This window comes from Maylandia zebra, linkage group LG3, assembly GCF_041146795.1.
Source record: "Maylandia zebra isolate NMK-2024a linkage group LG3, Mzebra_GT3a, whole genome shotgun sequence".
Lineage (NCBI taxonomy): Eukaryota > Metazoa > Chordata > Actinopteri > Cichliformes > Cichlidae > Maylandia > Maylandia zebra.
In genome coordinates this window covers 29,920,504-29,933,297 of record NC_135169.1, presented here as the reverse complement: position 1 = coordinate 29,933,297, position 12,794 = coordinate 29,920,504, and the positions used below count along the sequence as shown (strand labels likewise).

Here is a 12,794-nt window from a genome sequence, read left to right as displayed (position 1 = left end):
GGTATTGGAAAAACAAATATTATTATAATAACAACAATCTGTTAATTTTTATCCAAAGCCCAATATAATAACTTATTTGTGTTTCAGATAACACAACTCAGATAAACATTTATTGTGTGTGTGTGTGTGTGTGTGTGTGTGTGTGTGTGTGTGTGTGTGTGTGTGTGTGTGTGTGTGTAGGCAAGAAAATTAGTGTATGTGTGTGAGTTTTTGCCTGAAAGGAGGGGGATGAGGTAAATGGGAGGGGATGTCACCTACCTCACTGACAGTATAAATTCCAATTATTTCACTGTGAAATGAACAAAGGCTGATTTTCCCTCTTCATTCAACAAGCAAAGAAAGGCACTGTAAGTACTGCTTTTGGTTTAACATTTTCTATAAAAGGAGCTAAAAAATTTTGGATGTAAAAGTTATTATGTCAAAGGTTTAACAACATGTAATATTTATACTAATGTGTACTTTTGTGAGTTTTAATACTAAACTAAACATCATTGAAAACAACTATTTTCTCCTTTGACACATCAGTCGAAATGATTTCTGCACATATGTAATTTACATGATACTTTTACCAGTACTTCATTGTAATATATTGTAGCTAGTATAGTATTTCAACCACATTTGAGAATATATTTATATGGGAAATTAATTCCAATAATAATGACAAAATACTAACACGAGTTAAGAATATTCTGCTTTGGTGAAGGTTATTTCTTATCCAGGTTCATGTCCTTTAGAAATAAGACATTAGCACACACTGATGTTGCATTGATAACTCAACTATTATGAGAGTAATTACTCAAATGAGCTTCTTTTGTAAGGGTGAATCATTATCCGTACTCACCCACTGCACAAAATTACATCTAATCCTGCTGAATTTTTCTTACAAGCTTTTTATATTCACAATAAGATAACTTTAATTTCTCAGTTTTCAGTATTTTCATTAAGATGTTGGTTCAGTGATAAATAAAATGACTATAGCATGTGTTGCTTTTTCTACCAAAACGACAGAGAATTAATACTTTATTCTACCCTGCATGCCATATATGCCTAGAATATGACAATTGGTACAAAGTGCTAAGCTGAAAAGGTTAATTTAGTTTTTCAATTTTCTTTATTGAACACAAAGCTAAAGATAAAATCAAATGATTCAAATATAAATGTTGATAATATTTGGTACAAAAGAATATTATCAATTATAAACTCATGTTTTGAGTGTCTGTTGAAAAATAGAAAACAGAAAATCACACACAAATCTTGTTAACAAATATGAATCAGCACTTCTAACTGCTCTCCATATTGTTCCAAAGGATTTAATTGGTCTTTTAATGGGGCAGTTCATATCCAAAAGTCCCATAGTGGGTCAAGGTACTCGCCACCATGTCCAGTTCTCAGTTGGTGAAGAAGGGCCACCCAGGTACTCTTCACACCATTTTGAGACCAACAACAGAAGAGAAGGTGCTAGCCACCAAATTCCTCCAGCGATCATTATCTCAGAGGAGGGTTCAAGGTTTGTGTTATCAACTTGTGTCTATTTTTATTTTCCACCCCAGCATAATTTCCTCATCATTCCACTCAGCTGTTTGAAAAAAATGGAACTTGCAAAATAATAATAATAATAATAATAAAAAAAAAGATTTTCAGGAAGGAAGGAAGGAGAAATTATTAGAATCTAATGTCCATTAAAGGAACTAAAGCCTACCATCATAGATATGTTTTCCGCATTTACTAATCTTTGCTATAGTTTCTCAGTTCACATGTTTTTCCCTCTAACAGTACATCAGAGCAGCGGGACTCAAGAATAGAGCTGCGGAGATCTTCCTTCTATAGCACCATAGACCTGCTGCCACAGCTGGAGCACTATGCCAGCACGCTGCCACACCAGCAGGCAAGGAGCAGACCTTCCCTGGAGGTTCTCCGCAAAGCATTCGATGTGAGTTTTCCACTTCTGGGAGCATTTTCTCATTGCTGCTGTCTTTTAAGAATTGCATATTGACAGTAACACCACCTAGGGGAATTAACCCCACTAGGAAATGAAATGTTTGGCCTCTACAAACAGTGAAATGATTCTCACAGGTCTGAAAAACACAGTAGGCAAGGGATATCATTTTACGGTAAAGTTGTTAATGCAAAACCTTATTTATTTATTTATTTTGTGACGATTATTAATGAGAAATAAGCGAAACTTTTAACAAAACTGGACATGCACGTTCAACAGGGCTTTGGACTAAGCCATGCCTCTGAGGCAAGTTAGTAAAGAGTTGCTATAGTGTTTACCAGTCCTGCAGCCAGGGATTGAACATCAACCTTTCCAATTATCAGATGACCTGCTGGGTCGGCAACCCTGCGTCCAAGGGTGCCCTGGTGTCATGTGCAGTTTTCTACATCCTTATGCTTTAACATCGTGTTCATTATTCCAGTGGAACAATAGATGCCCGAGGTGGGGCACCATCCAACATTCTGCTCAGTAAAAACTGGGCTTTCTGAACTGTTCAGCGTATAATCACAAGCGATGTGATAATACAGTTAAAAAATCAATCATCAACCCTGCAACGTAGGGTGTCCTAATGACATGTGCATGCATGAACACCCTTATGGGTGACATAACAATAACAGCAACAGAACATCACTTGGAGTCAGATCAGGCAATCTGTTCTTCCCAATCATGGCACTTCAGGCCCCCCTTTCATTAACAATGTAAGCATACAAGCCTCCCAGTAGAACAATGGAGTAGAACACCCTTCCGCATCTCACCAGTGAATGCTGAGACTGTCCTTCACCACATAAGCACAAATGACAGCCAGGAGCTATGGAGAAACAACTCCCACTGTCCACTGGGGAAAGCCCCAACTTACAAGCAGCGCACCAGGGTGTACCTACCCCTGCCTGCCGTATATTACTGAGGCAACTACAGATTGGAACAGAGTTCAGCCCCACTCCACCAGAGTGGCACCAGAGTCCAAGATGTACATTGAGGTGAGTCTGAATATGTCTAGCCAGTATCTCTCAACCTCACACGCTACCTCAGACTCTTTACCCATTTAAGAGGCGATGTTCCATGTCCCATGAGCCAGCCTTAATAGGAATCAGAATACCAGGGCCTCTGCCCTCAACTTCTGGTCGATACACAATGTACTATTTTCTATACTATTTTCAGGAAGTGGAGGGAGGAAACACCAACACAGATCCAGGAGCTTGTGAGATTTCGGCCACAGATGCTGGAAGTGAAGAGGCTCAAGGTTCTGAGGAGAAAGCTCCTGCTAGATTTGGCTGGGTTGTTGGAGTTATGGTAAGTAAAACTTCTGGGTCTTTGCATCCACTGGTCCTATAGAACAGCGGTCCCCAACCCCCGGGCCTCGGACCGGTACCGGTCCGTGTGTCGTTTGGTACCGGGCCGCGAGAATTGAGGCTCAGGTGTGAAATGTATGGTTTTCAGGGTTTTTATCGGTTTTCAGCGTTATTTTGTTATCGTTTTTATCGTTAACTCGGTTTTCCTGGGTCTTTTCACGTGTGTTATGAATAAATCTTCTTTTTTTCGGTACCGGTACTAGTTTTATTTTGTTGTATTTATCCGCGACACCTTAGAGGCTGGTCCGTAAAAGTATTGTCGGGCATAAACCGGTCCGTGGCGCAAAAAAGGTTGGGGACCGCTGCGATAGAAAGTTTAAAAATACACAAAATAATTGATCTTGATCACTCTTAAGATCTGTTAATTAAAAACATATTACTTTCATTTTGGTCACAGGTTCGTTGTATGCTTAATATTTGGGGAGTAATCCTGTTCCTCCGCCTGTCCTGGATCACTTCTCAGGCAGGCATTTGTGAGTAATCAGTTCATTTGCTCCTCCATTTGTTCAGTTCTTTTGCTTTTGCTTTCATTTTCTTGTAAAAATTCCCCACGCCTGTTCATATAGTCTTATCTCTGGGTCATGTTGATTTAGTTAGTTTCTTAATCATATCAATATGAGCACATTGTTCGTAGAGCTTTATCATAGGAAAGCGTGAAAGTTTGAAAAGAAGGGAAAAAATGATATCTAAATATTGACAAATGAAGTCAAGTATAGTAACTTCACCAGGAAATGAAAATATGGGATTGGGAGAAATGCTAGTTTCCTTGTTTGAAAAGTGAGCTGTTTTTTAAAGTGCTGACTATGTGTGAGTCTGCTTGTTTTTTTTAGCACACAGTTACTACATTTATTCACTGGGATGAATAAATGTAAGTAAAGTAATTTTTAAATTGCTGAATTTTAAAGGCAGCATAGAGGGTCTATTATATCGCTGAGTATTAAAGTACATATTCTAAAATATATACACTCAGATATGGATTTGCATGTAAGGTAAATTCTTATGCATGGGCAAAGGAAAGTTCTAGAAACAAGTTCCTTTCTGGATGAAGGATGTAAACCTGATTTGTTCATAACTGAAAATTTATGATTGTGTGATTTTAATGAGTCCTAACTTTATTCTTCTTATGTTAGTGTTGACCTGGCTTATTATCCTGATATCTGTGACGGTGACCTCAGTAACTGCCCTCTCCATCTCTGCCATTGCCACTAATGGGAGGGTGATCTCAGGTTAGTCACTGTTCAAAGTAGGAAGTCACACAAATAAACCTTATATACAGTTTGAATCTGAAAATATGAGAATACTTGGGACACCTTTAAAAAATGGTTGGGCCTTTTAAGACTGGAAATCTGCAGCTGAGCTCAGAATTGTAATTTTTCAAATTTGTATGTAGGATCTAGCCTTGTATTTAGGATATGTTCTAACAATCTTGTTTGTCTGAAATAATTTGCAGGTGGGGCATATTTCATGATCTCCCGCACTCTGGGTCCAGAAATTGGAGGACCAATTGGGGTGGTTTTTTCCTTTGCCAATGCTTTGGCTTGTGCACTCAATACTGTTGGTTTTGCAGAGGTGGCCCGTGATCTAATGCAGGTAAAATGTATTGAAAGTGCTTTGTGGTATTAAATGGATGGTAGATTTGTTTTTGTAATAGAAGATGACATATTATATATAATGTAAATAATATTTCATACTAAAATGCTATGCAACAGAACCTAAATTTGGTTAATTGATGTAGGAGTTTGGTGTTGTCATGGTTGATTCAATCAACGATGTCCGTATTGTGGGCGTGATCACTGTTACGGTTCTTCTGCTGATTTCATTGGCTGGAATGGAGTGGGAGTCTAAGGTGAGCACATTTTGATATTCAACATGACAGTTGTACTTGGACAAAGTTTTGTCTCTTAACAACTTCTCTTCCTTTTTGATTTCTTTATTTGTCTTTTTCTCTCAGACCCAGATTTTGTTCTTCTTAGTTCTTCTGGTTTCATTATCCAACTACTTTGTGGGCACATTTATTCCTCCCAATATAGAAAAGCAGGCACAGGGTATCTTTGGATACCGCAGTAAGTTTAGGTTTCTCTCAACAATCTATAGTCTTAAAAACCACATCGAATAATTGATTTGTTTGTTTCTTCCATCTTTCTTTCCTTCTTTCATAACTACCTAATATTGTACCTGGCATGTTTTCCAGCTGAGATCTTCTTAGAAAACCTGACACCAAACTGGAGAGGAAATGAAGCCAACTTTTTCCAGATGTTTGCCATTTTCTTTCCCTCTGCTATTGGCATCCTGTCTGGTGCCAACATCTCTGGAGACCTTAAAGTATGAGGGACATAAAAGAGAAATGCTCCTTAAAGGAAATATATGAATGCATCGTTTCATAATGTTTTATATTAATTGTATTTCCTATCTCAGGACCCTGCTACTGCTATCCCCAAAGGCACCCTCATGGCTATTTTTTGGACTACTATCAGCTATTTAATGATCTCTGTCACAGTCGGTAAGTTACCCAGTACATATGTATTTGATCTAAATAGGTATAAATAATTTAATTAATACAAGACAGAGGCTGAAGGTGTTTAACCTGGCACTCTATAAGTTATAAAGCTGGGGACTTGTTATCTGAAACAGGTTTCCGGTAATAGCACAAACTGAGATCAATACAGCCTTTTTGGGAGTAAATAAATTTTCATGGTTATCCATGAAAATTATATTAAAATCTGTACTTTTCCTCTAGCGTCATGTGTAGTGAGAGACGCTTCTGGAAATATGACTGATATCCTGACTGGAAATCTCACTGATGTTTGTGTGGGGCTTGGATGTAAAATGGGCTGGAACTTCACAGATTGTATACAGCAGAAGAATTGTGAATATGGTCTGGCCAACAATTCAAAGGTACTAGTTCATTCAGTTAGCCACATTTTTTTCTCCTTTTTGTTATTGGGAAGAAAGATACTAAACCAAACAAAAGCACATTTTTGGTTAAATCTTTAACTCTTTGTCAATATTCCTGCTATATTCATTGCATTTAAAACTTTATTCTGGTTTGTCTCATACTTAATGGTGACTCAAACCAGGTCTTGGGCCAGGTTTCTGGTTTCTACTACCTCATCACTGCTGGGGTATTTGCAGGCAGCTTGTCCTCTGCTCTTGGATTTCTTGTCTCTGCCCCTAAAGTCTTTCAGGTGAGAAATTAACTTTTTTCCTATTGCATTCATTATGCATTCATTTGCACTTTTATTGATGAACAAAAGATGAATCCATTATTATAATTTCAATGTACCTAATATTGCTGTATTAGAGACCAGTTTACCTGGACTTTACAAACAAAACAGCTCTCTTTTTGACACAATAATGGGCACATTTTGAATCTGATAATGATTTAGTTATAATTAATGATTTTTAAAGTCACCTGCAGTATAAAGAAAACGATTAATAAGGTAAACTAAAGCAGAACAAGCAAACAGCATGATCTCATGTAGCTTTAAAATCATTGCTCAAGTGTATTCACATTTTAAAGGAGCAAAAACATGGAGGACACTTAAAAAGTCAGCTATCATCTCATAGCTCAAATGTTTGATTAATGAAAGTTTGTATAAATATAGTAAAGTCTCACTTTTTTGTTTATGTTTTATGTCCTCTCTATCAGTGCCTGTGCAAAGACAACTTATACCCATACATTGGGTTCTTTGCAAAGGGTTATGGGAAAAATGATGAGCCGCTCCGGGCTTATGTGCTATGCTACATCATTGCTGTGGCCTTCATTCTCATTGGTGGGTGTGATCAACATGACTAACACATTTTCACCTCTTACTAATGTTGTGATTCCCATATAAAATGTCTTATCAGCTCTAAATTTGTAGTGTGGTTTTAAATACTCTCTCATCTGTGTCATTACAGCGGAGCTGAACACCATTGCAGCTCTGATCTCCAACTTCTTCCTGTGTTCCTACAGCCTTATAAACTTTAGCTGCTTTCATGCTTCAATCACCAACTCCCCGGGTGAGTAACATATTCAGTAATTAAGCTATACTCAATATTAAACACGTTCACATTAAACCATTAGTTTTGGTATTTTCTAAGGTTTAGTACATTTTGTTCAGTCACACTAATAAGAGAGTTTGCTACTCTATAAAAGCATGTGACAGCCAGATTTTCCACAGTTTAGCATGTGCACAAATGCCCACATACACAACCACCACTCACCAGTTTATTGCTGCTTGGCCCCAAAATTAAACAGTCCCCCATTATGAGGTCGGAAGAAAAAACAAATTGTTTATATGCAGCTTAGTGTGGAAAAGAGATCATCAATCTGACTTCAGTGGAAACTCATATTGCTCCTACAACCAGTGATGGTAAGACAAGGTTTTATGTAACACTCAAATCAATTCTACCAAAATTGTATCTATCATACCAAGTTATATTGGAGAAATCTCCGTACACAGAGGTCCACATAGATCTAACCCGCTGTGAGATTAAGTGCATGACAGTTCTCTAGTTAAAGTTTTGGCAAGAGAGTCAATGTGTTTCTATTTTGACAAAATCAACTACGTACAATTCAAAGCTCTATAACATTTAACAGCAGGTTGCTGGTAATGCCTAAAAAACAAACACAAGAAATCATACATAATGTAAATGTAGGCCATAATGGGTGGACATTGGGATCAGAGTTCTGTCCATGTAGCATTACAAAGTCTGCCCTGTGCCACTTCATAATCCTTTTCTCACCGACTCCTCCTGTAGGTTGGAGGCCCTCATTTCACTACTACAGTAAATGGACGGCTCTGTTTGGCGCAGTGATATCTGTGGTTCTGATGTTCCTGTTTACCTGGTGGGCTGCTCTAATCACCTTCTGTATAATCTTCTTTTTGTTTGGATACATCAACTACAATAAACCAAGTGAGTCAAAAACCATAAGTTTTTGAGCGTAAGTTGGAACTGAGCAGTACTTTGGTTAGAATAACATGCCTCAGATTCATAAATAGAACAGAATGCATCAACGTGTACTTTACACTTCTTTTTTTGTTTTTTGCATTTCTCATGTAAGTGTCTTTTGAAATCAACAGAGGTAAATTGGGGTTCGTCAGTCCAGGCAGGCACATACAACATGGCTTTGTCATACTCTGTCTCACTTACTGGTGTGGAGGATCACGTCAAGAATTTTAGGTGAGTGATCTAAAATTTCAGTTTAACAAGTCAAAGCTTTTCATGAAACATGCACGAGTGCTAAAGTCTATAAGTGTACTCGTTAATGCTCTTTTCTAACAGTATAAATAGATTTTAGTTTCGAATTTATATTTACTGGATTTCATCCAGGAGCTTCCTCTTTGATCCCTAATGTCTTTTTTTTAGACCACAGTGTCTAGTCCTCACTGGACCTCCAAACCAGCGACCTGCACTGGTGGATTTTGTTGGCTCATTCACAAAACATATAAGTCTTATGATCTGTGGCGATATTATCATGGTGAGACATCCGCTCAGCTTTTTCTACAAGAAAACAAAATAAATTATTAGCATCATTGTGGCAAAATAGCCACACCAAACACTTTTTATAGTTATCCTTTGTTGTAATTGGATATGTGAGTTCCTGAGTTCCTTTTCCAGGAGCCTGAGAGGCAGACACGACCACAAGATGCTACAGATCAGCTAGTTAAATGGATGAACAAGAGGAAAGTGCGTTCGTTTTATACTCCATTTACAGCTGAGAGCCTCAGAACTGGAGCTCGATACTTAATGCAGGTATCTAGTTAATATTGTTGTGGTGTAATGTGACTTTAAATGCCCCGAAAGTTACCAACAAATTATTAATATTACTATTAGCATGTTTCTGCCATTAGAACTAGTTTGTATTCTTACCTGTAGGATGGCTTTTATGCTTTTTGTTCAAAGGCTTCTGGTCTTGGCAAGCTGAAGCCCAACACTCTGGTCCTTGGCTTCAAGTCAAACTGGAGGGAGAGTTCACCTGAAAGCATTGAAGATTACATTAACACCATATAGTAAGATGGTCCTTTAATGGTGCATTTAATAGATATGAAAAAAATCATGTATTTTATAGTATTGCTATTTTATTTATTTTATATTATGTGTGTATTTTTACTGTCTTTGTAAGGCAGTGTAAAAAAATAGTATTTATAAAATAGCCTAAAGAATAGTTGCAAAAGAACAAAGTCTTCTCAACTTACTCATCTTCTCTTGCTTTTCTTCAGTGATACATTTGACGCCAACTTCTGTTTGTGTATCTTGAGGATGATGGACGGGCTGGACATCTCTGACCAGTTTGATTGTGAAGGTCTGATGAGTATAAATAAGTAGAACATTCTCTAAGTGCTTAACAGCAACATGATACATTTGTGGCAGCGGTTGACAACATATTTTTCTTTTTTTTTTTTTTTTAGTAAACCAGGGCTTTGAGCTTGATGAATCTGCTGAAAATTATGACCATCAGTCTACAGACAGGGAATCGGGTAAGAGCTACTTGTGTGCATAGGTACATATTAGATTACTGTACCAAGTCACGTTAAATTTCAAGTCAGAATCTGTAAATCATAACTACTGTGAACTAAAGTACGGGAAGGGATTTTTCTTAGAACTGAAAAGGATATCGGATTTAAATAAGATTTCCACTCTGTAATTTCAAAATCTAATAAAGTGAGTGGTCTATTTATGATTACATTTCTTAAAGTTCAAGATTAAAGTTTTAAATTGATTTAATTTGACTAAAGTACCTCTAATGGATTGTTCCCTTCCTAAATTAATATGCACTGCAATGGTGCTTAGGATAATATGTGAGAGGATGAGGACAGTGAACAAGAAATCATGATTGCACTGGCACACCTTAGATTGCATTATAACTTTCTAATTATTAAGTCAGTAATCACTGCCCACACATAACACACGCTTTCTCTTGTGTTTGCAGCTGATGACGTGTCCGACAACAGCAACAGTGATCAAATCAAAACAGTGTTTCAGAACACCCAGGGGAAAAAGTCTATCGATGTCTACTGGATAGCAGATGATGGAGGTGAGCCCACAGAAGTGCTTTTCTTTCTTTTTTTCCCCCCCGTCCTGCCCGGCAGTGTAGCAATAAATAAACAAACAAACAACGGGAAAAAAAGTTAGAGGAGCCTCTTCGGTTTATTCTTCTAATAAATAAACAAAAAAATAAATAAATTTGAGTTGGCCTGGTTTTCTTAGCTGCTGTCATGTTCTTCTTCTATTTTCAGGACTGACTTTACTGGTACCTTACCTGATCACCAGGAGAAAGCATTGGCGTAACTGTAAGATCAGGGTTTTCATCGTCGGAGATGAACTAAACATGGACGAAGGCCGTAATGAGTAGGTTTACTCTGTTTCGCCCGGGGGGAAAGTGTTGGCTTTTGCATTGGCAAAATTTGTGGTTATCAAGATGAATTCAGAATTACTCTTTTCCTCTAAGAACTGAAAATGTTCAGTTTGAAGATTTTACAATAGACAACAAATTTGGAATTATTTATTTATTTATTTATTGTTTTTTCAAAAAAAAAAAATTAAATGTAGGTTTTCATGCAGTTTGATATGTCTTTGTTTGGATGTAATTCTTTCAGACCCTTTGGTGTTTATGGACATACTAGGAAAGGGTGCTTTATGATTTCTGGAACTTGAGAACTTGTGGACTGTTGTGTGTTTCAGAATGATGGCTCTGCTGAAGCGCTTTCGTCTACATTTCAGTGACGTTATTGTCATGACAGACAGTGAGAAGCGCCCTCAAGCCAAGAAGTATGTCGGAAAAAAGTTGCAATTACCACCACAAGGCACACCTATGTGAATGTGTTTTTTTCTTCATAGCAGTTGTGTTTTGCTTTGCAGCATGACTAGGTTTGTGGACAGTGTCGCCCCCTTCAGGCTGCATGATGAACAGCAGACAGGCGTCACAGATCAGGAGCTAAGACAGAGAGAACCATGGAAAATATCTGATAAAGAGTTTGAGGCCTTCAAACAAAAGGTGTGTGTGTGTGTGTGTGTGTGTGTGTGTGTGTGTGTGTGTGTGTGTGTGTGTGTGTGTGTGTGCGTGTGCGTGCGTGCATGCGCGTGTGTGTGTGTGTGTGTGTGTGTGAGTGTATCATTGACTTCCAAAAGGTCCAGAGCAAAACACTTTAAATATATCTATGCCTCATGATTGTGTAATATCCCCACATTATGTGACACTAAGTCAGTTTCCTACTTGTATTTCCTTTATTTACAGTCTGAGAGAAAAGTACGGCTTAATGAAATCATCCGCAGGAATTCACAACATACTGCCCTTGTGCTTGTGTGAGTACACGGTTTATATCGCAATACATATTTAATAGAAATCAAATTTAGTTAGGATCTCCCATTTCCCTCATAGTCCCCATATTTATATGTACACAATTTACTAAAATCATCATGCGTTAGGATTTAACTAATACTGCACTGAAAATATAAATCTATTACTATCCTGCTACCCATCATGTAGCAGACTTTGTTCTTGTTTTACTGTCCCTGCTTATGTAATTGTTATTTAATGATTTTTTTTCTTCCCCACGTAGGAGTCTTCCTGTGCCACACAGTGACTGCCCCAGTGCTCTTTACATGGCCTGGCTGGATACTCTCACCTGTGGCCTTCATTGCCCTGCAGTGCTCATACGAGGAAACCAGCAAAATGTCCTTACTTTCTACTGCCAGTAAATTGTATTTTATTGTGAGTCAGTCATGGAGGACTATTTTTATTTTTAGGAGTCACAAAACTAAAAAATTCAAGCCTTAGAAGTGAACAATAATTAAAAAAAAAAAAAAAAACAAGACAGAGAGAGTGCAATATTTGCCAAATTAGGGTTTAACAAATCTGGTGAATAATAAGGAGACAAATTAAAATTAAGATAGACACATGTTACATGAATGATTCTGAGAAGGTCATTGTAAGTACTCTCCCCTTATACAAGTGAATATCACCGTATCTCAACCCAAGCAAGAACATTTTGGAAGCCACCACTTTTATCAAACTGCTAAAGGAGGTGACATCTTTTAAAATGGGTAGCATCTTTTGGAAAAATTATGTCCATCCTATCAGGAGAGTCCCAAAGGCTTGGAACATCAAGGTAAATTAAAGGTCTTCTGGTAACAAAGAAATGAATCCAAGATCTTGATAATGTTTAACTGAACATATATTTGAAACAAAACTGTCTTGTTTTAGCAAGCTAGTTACTAAGTCATTTGTGAAAAATGTAGTATGAAGTATAAAACAACTGCTGACAATTTTAGTGAGTAACAAGAGAAAGTAGCATCCAGTGCTAATGTAAATTAAACAGAGAAGAATATTAGACTTAGTGGACTCCTTTACAGTCCACCACTGATGGGTAGGGAAACTTTTTGCTCTTTATGGTTAAACTTGTACTACATAACCACCAACTTTGTTGTTAACACACGATAATGTAACCATGTTTGAAAACTGA

General features: G+C 37.5%; 1 protein-coding gene across 1 annotated transcript; it reads left to right on the top strand.

Moving 5' to 3' along the window:
• Positions 1 to 315: 315 nt before the first annotated feature.
• Positions 316 to 12,794, top strand: slc12a10.1 (solute carrier family 12 member 10, tandem duplicate 1). The gene is made up of 28 exons (XM_004563490.4): positions 316 to 347; positions 1,308 to 1,507; positions 1,774 to 1,930; positions 3,155 to 3,286; positions 3,743 to 3,818; positions 4,476 to 4,571; positions 4,796 to 4,935; positions 5,081 to 5,191; positions 5,297 to 5,408; positions 5,537 to 5,667; positions 5,761 to 5,845; positions 6,083 to 6,240; positions 6,423 to 6,530; positions 6,995 to 7,118; positions 7,246 to 7,347; positions 8,089 to 8,244; positions 8,412 to 8,511; positions 8,698 to 8,809; positions 8,950 to 9,084; positions 9,235 to 9,341; positions 9,552 to 9,634; positions 9,741 to 9,809; positions 10,262 to 10,366; positions 10,569 to 10,680; positions 11,014 to 11,100; positions 11,191 to 11,326; positions 11,567 to 11,634; positions 11,892 to 12,794. Exons 2-28 carry the CDS (start codon positions 1,326 to 1,328, stop codon positions 12,028 to 12,030), a joined length of 3,123 nt encoding a protein of 1,040 aa, XP_004563547.3. The 5' UTR covers positions 316 to 347; positions 1,308 to 1,325; the 3' UTR covers positions 12,031 to 12,794.

Excerpts from the sequence above, each read along its gene's own strand:
- slc12a10.1 (XM_004563490.4), top strand. The coding sequence starts at position 1,326 with ATGGGGCAGTTCATATCCAAAAGTCCCATAGTGGGTCAAGGTACTCGC. Across the intron at positions 6,241-6,422 it reads GTCTGGCCAACAATTCAAAG|GTCTTGGGCCAGGTTTCTGG; the intron begins GTACTAGTTCAT and ends GACTCAAACCAG. Across the intron at positions 9,635-9,740 it reads TGACCAGTTTGATTGTGAAG|TAAACCAGGGCTTTGAGCTT; the intron begins GTCTGATGAGTA and ends TTTTTTTTTTAG.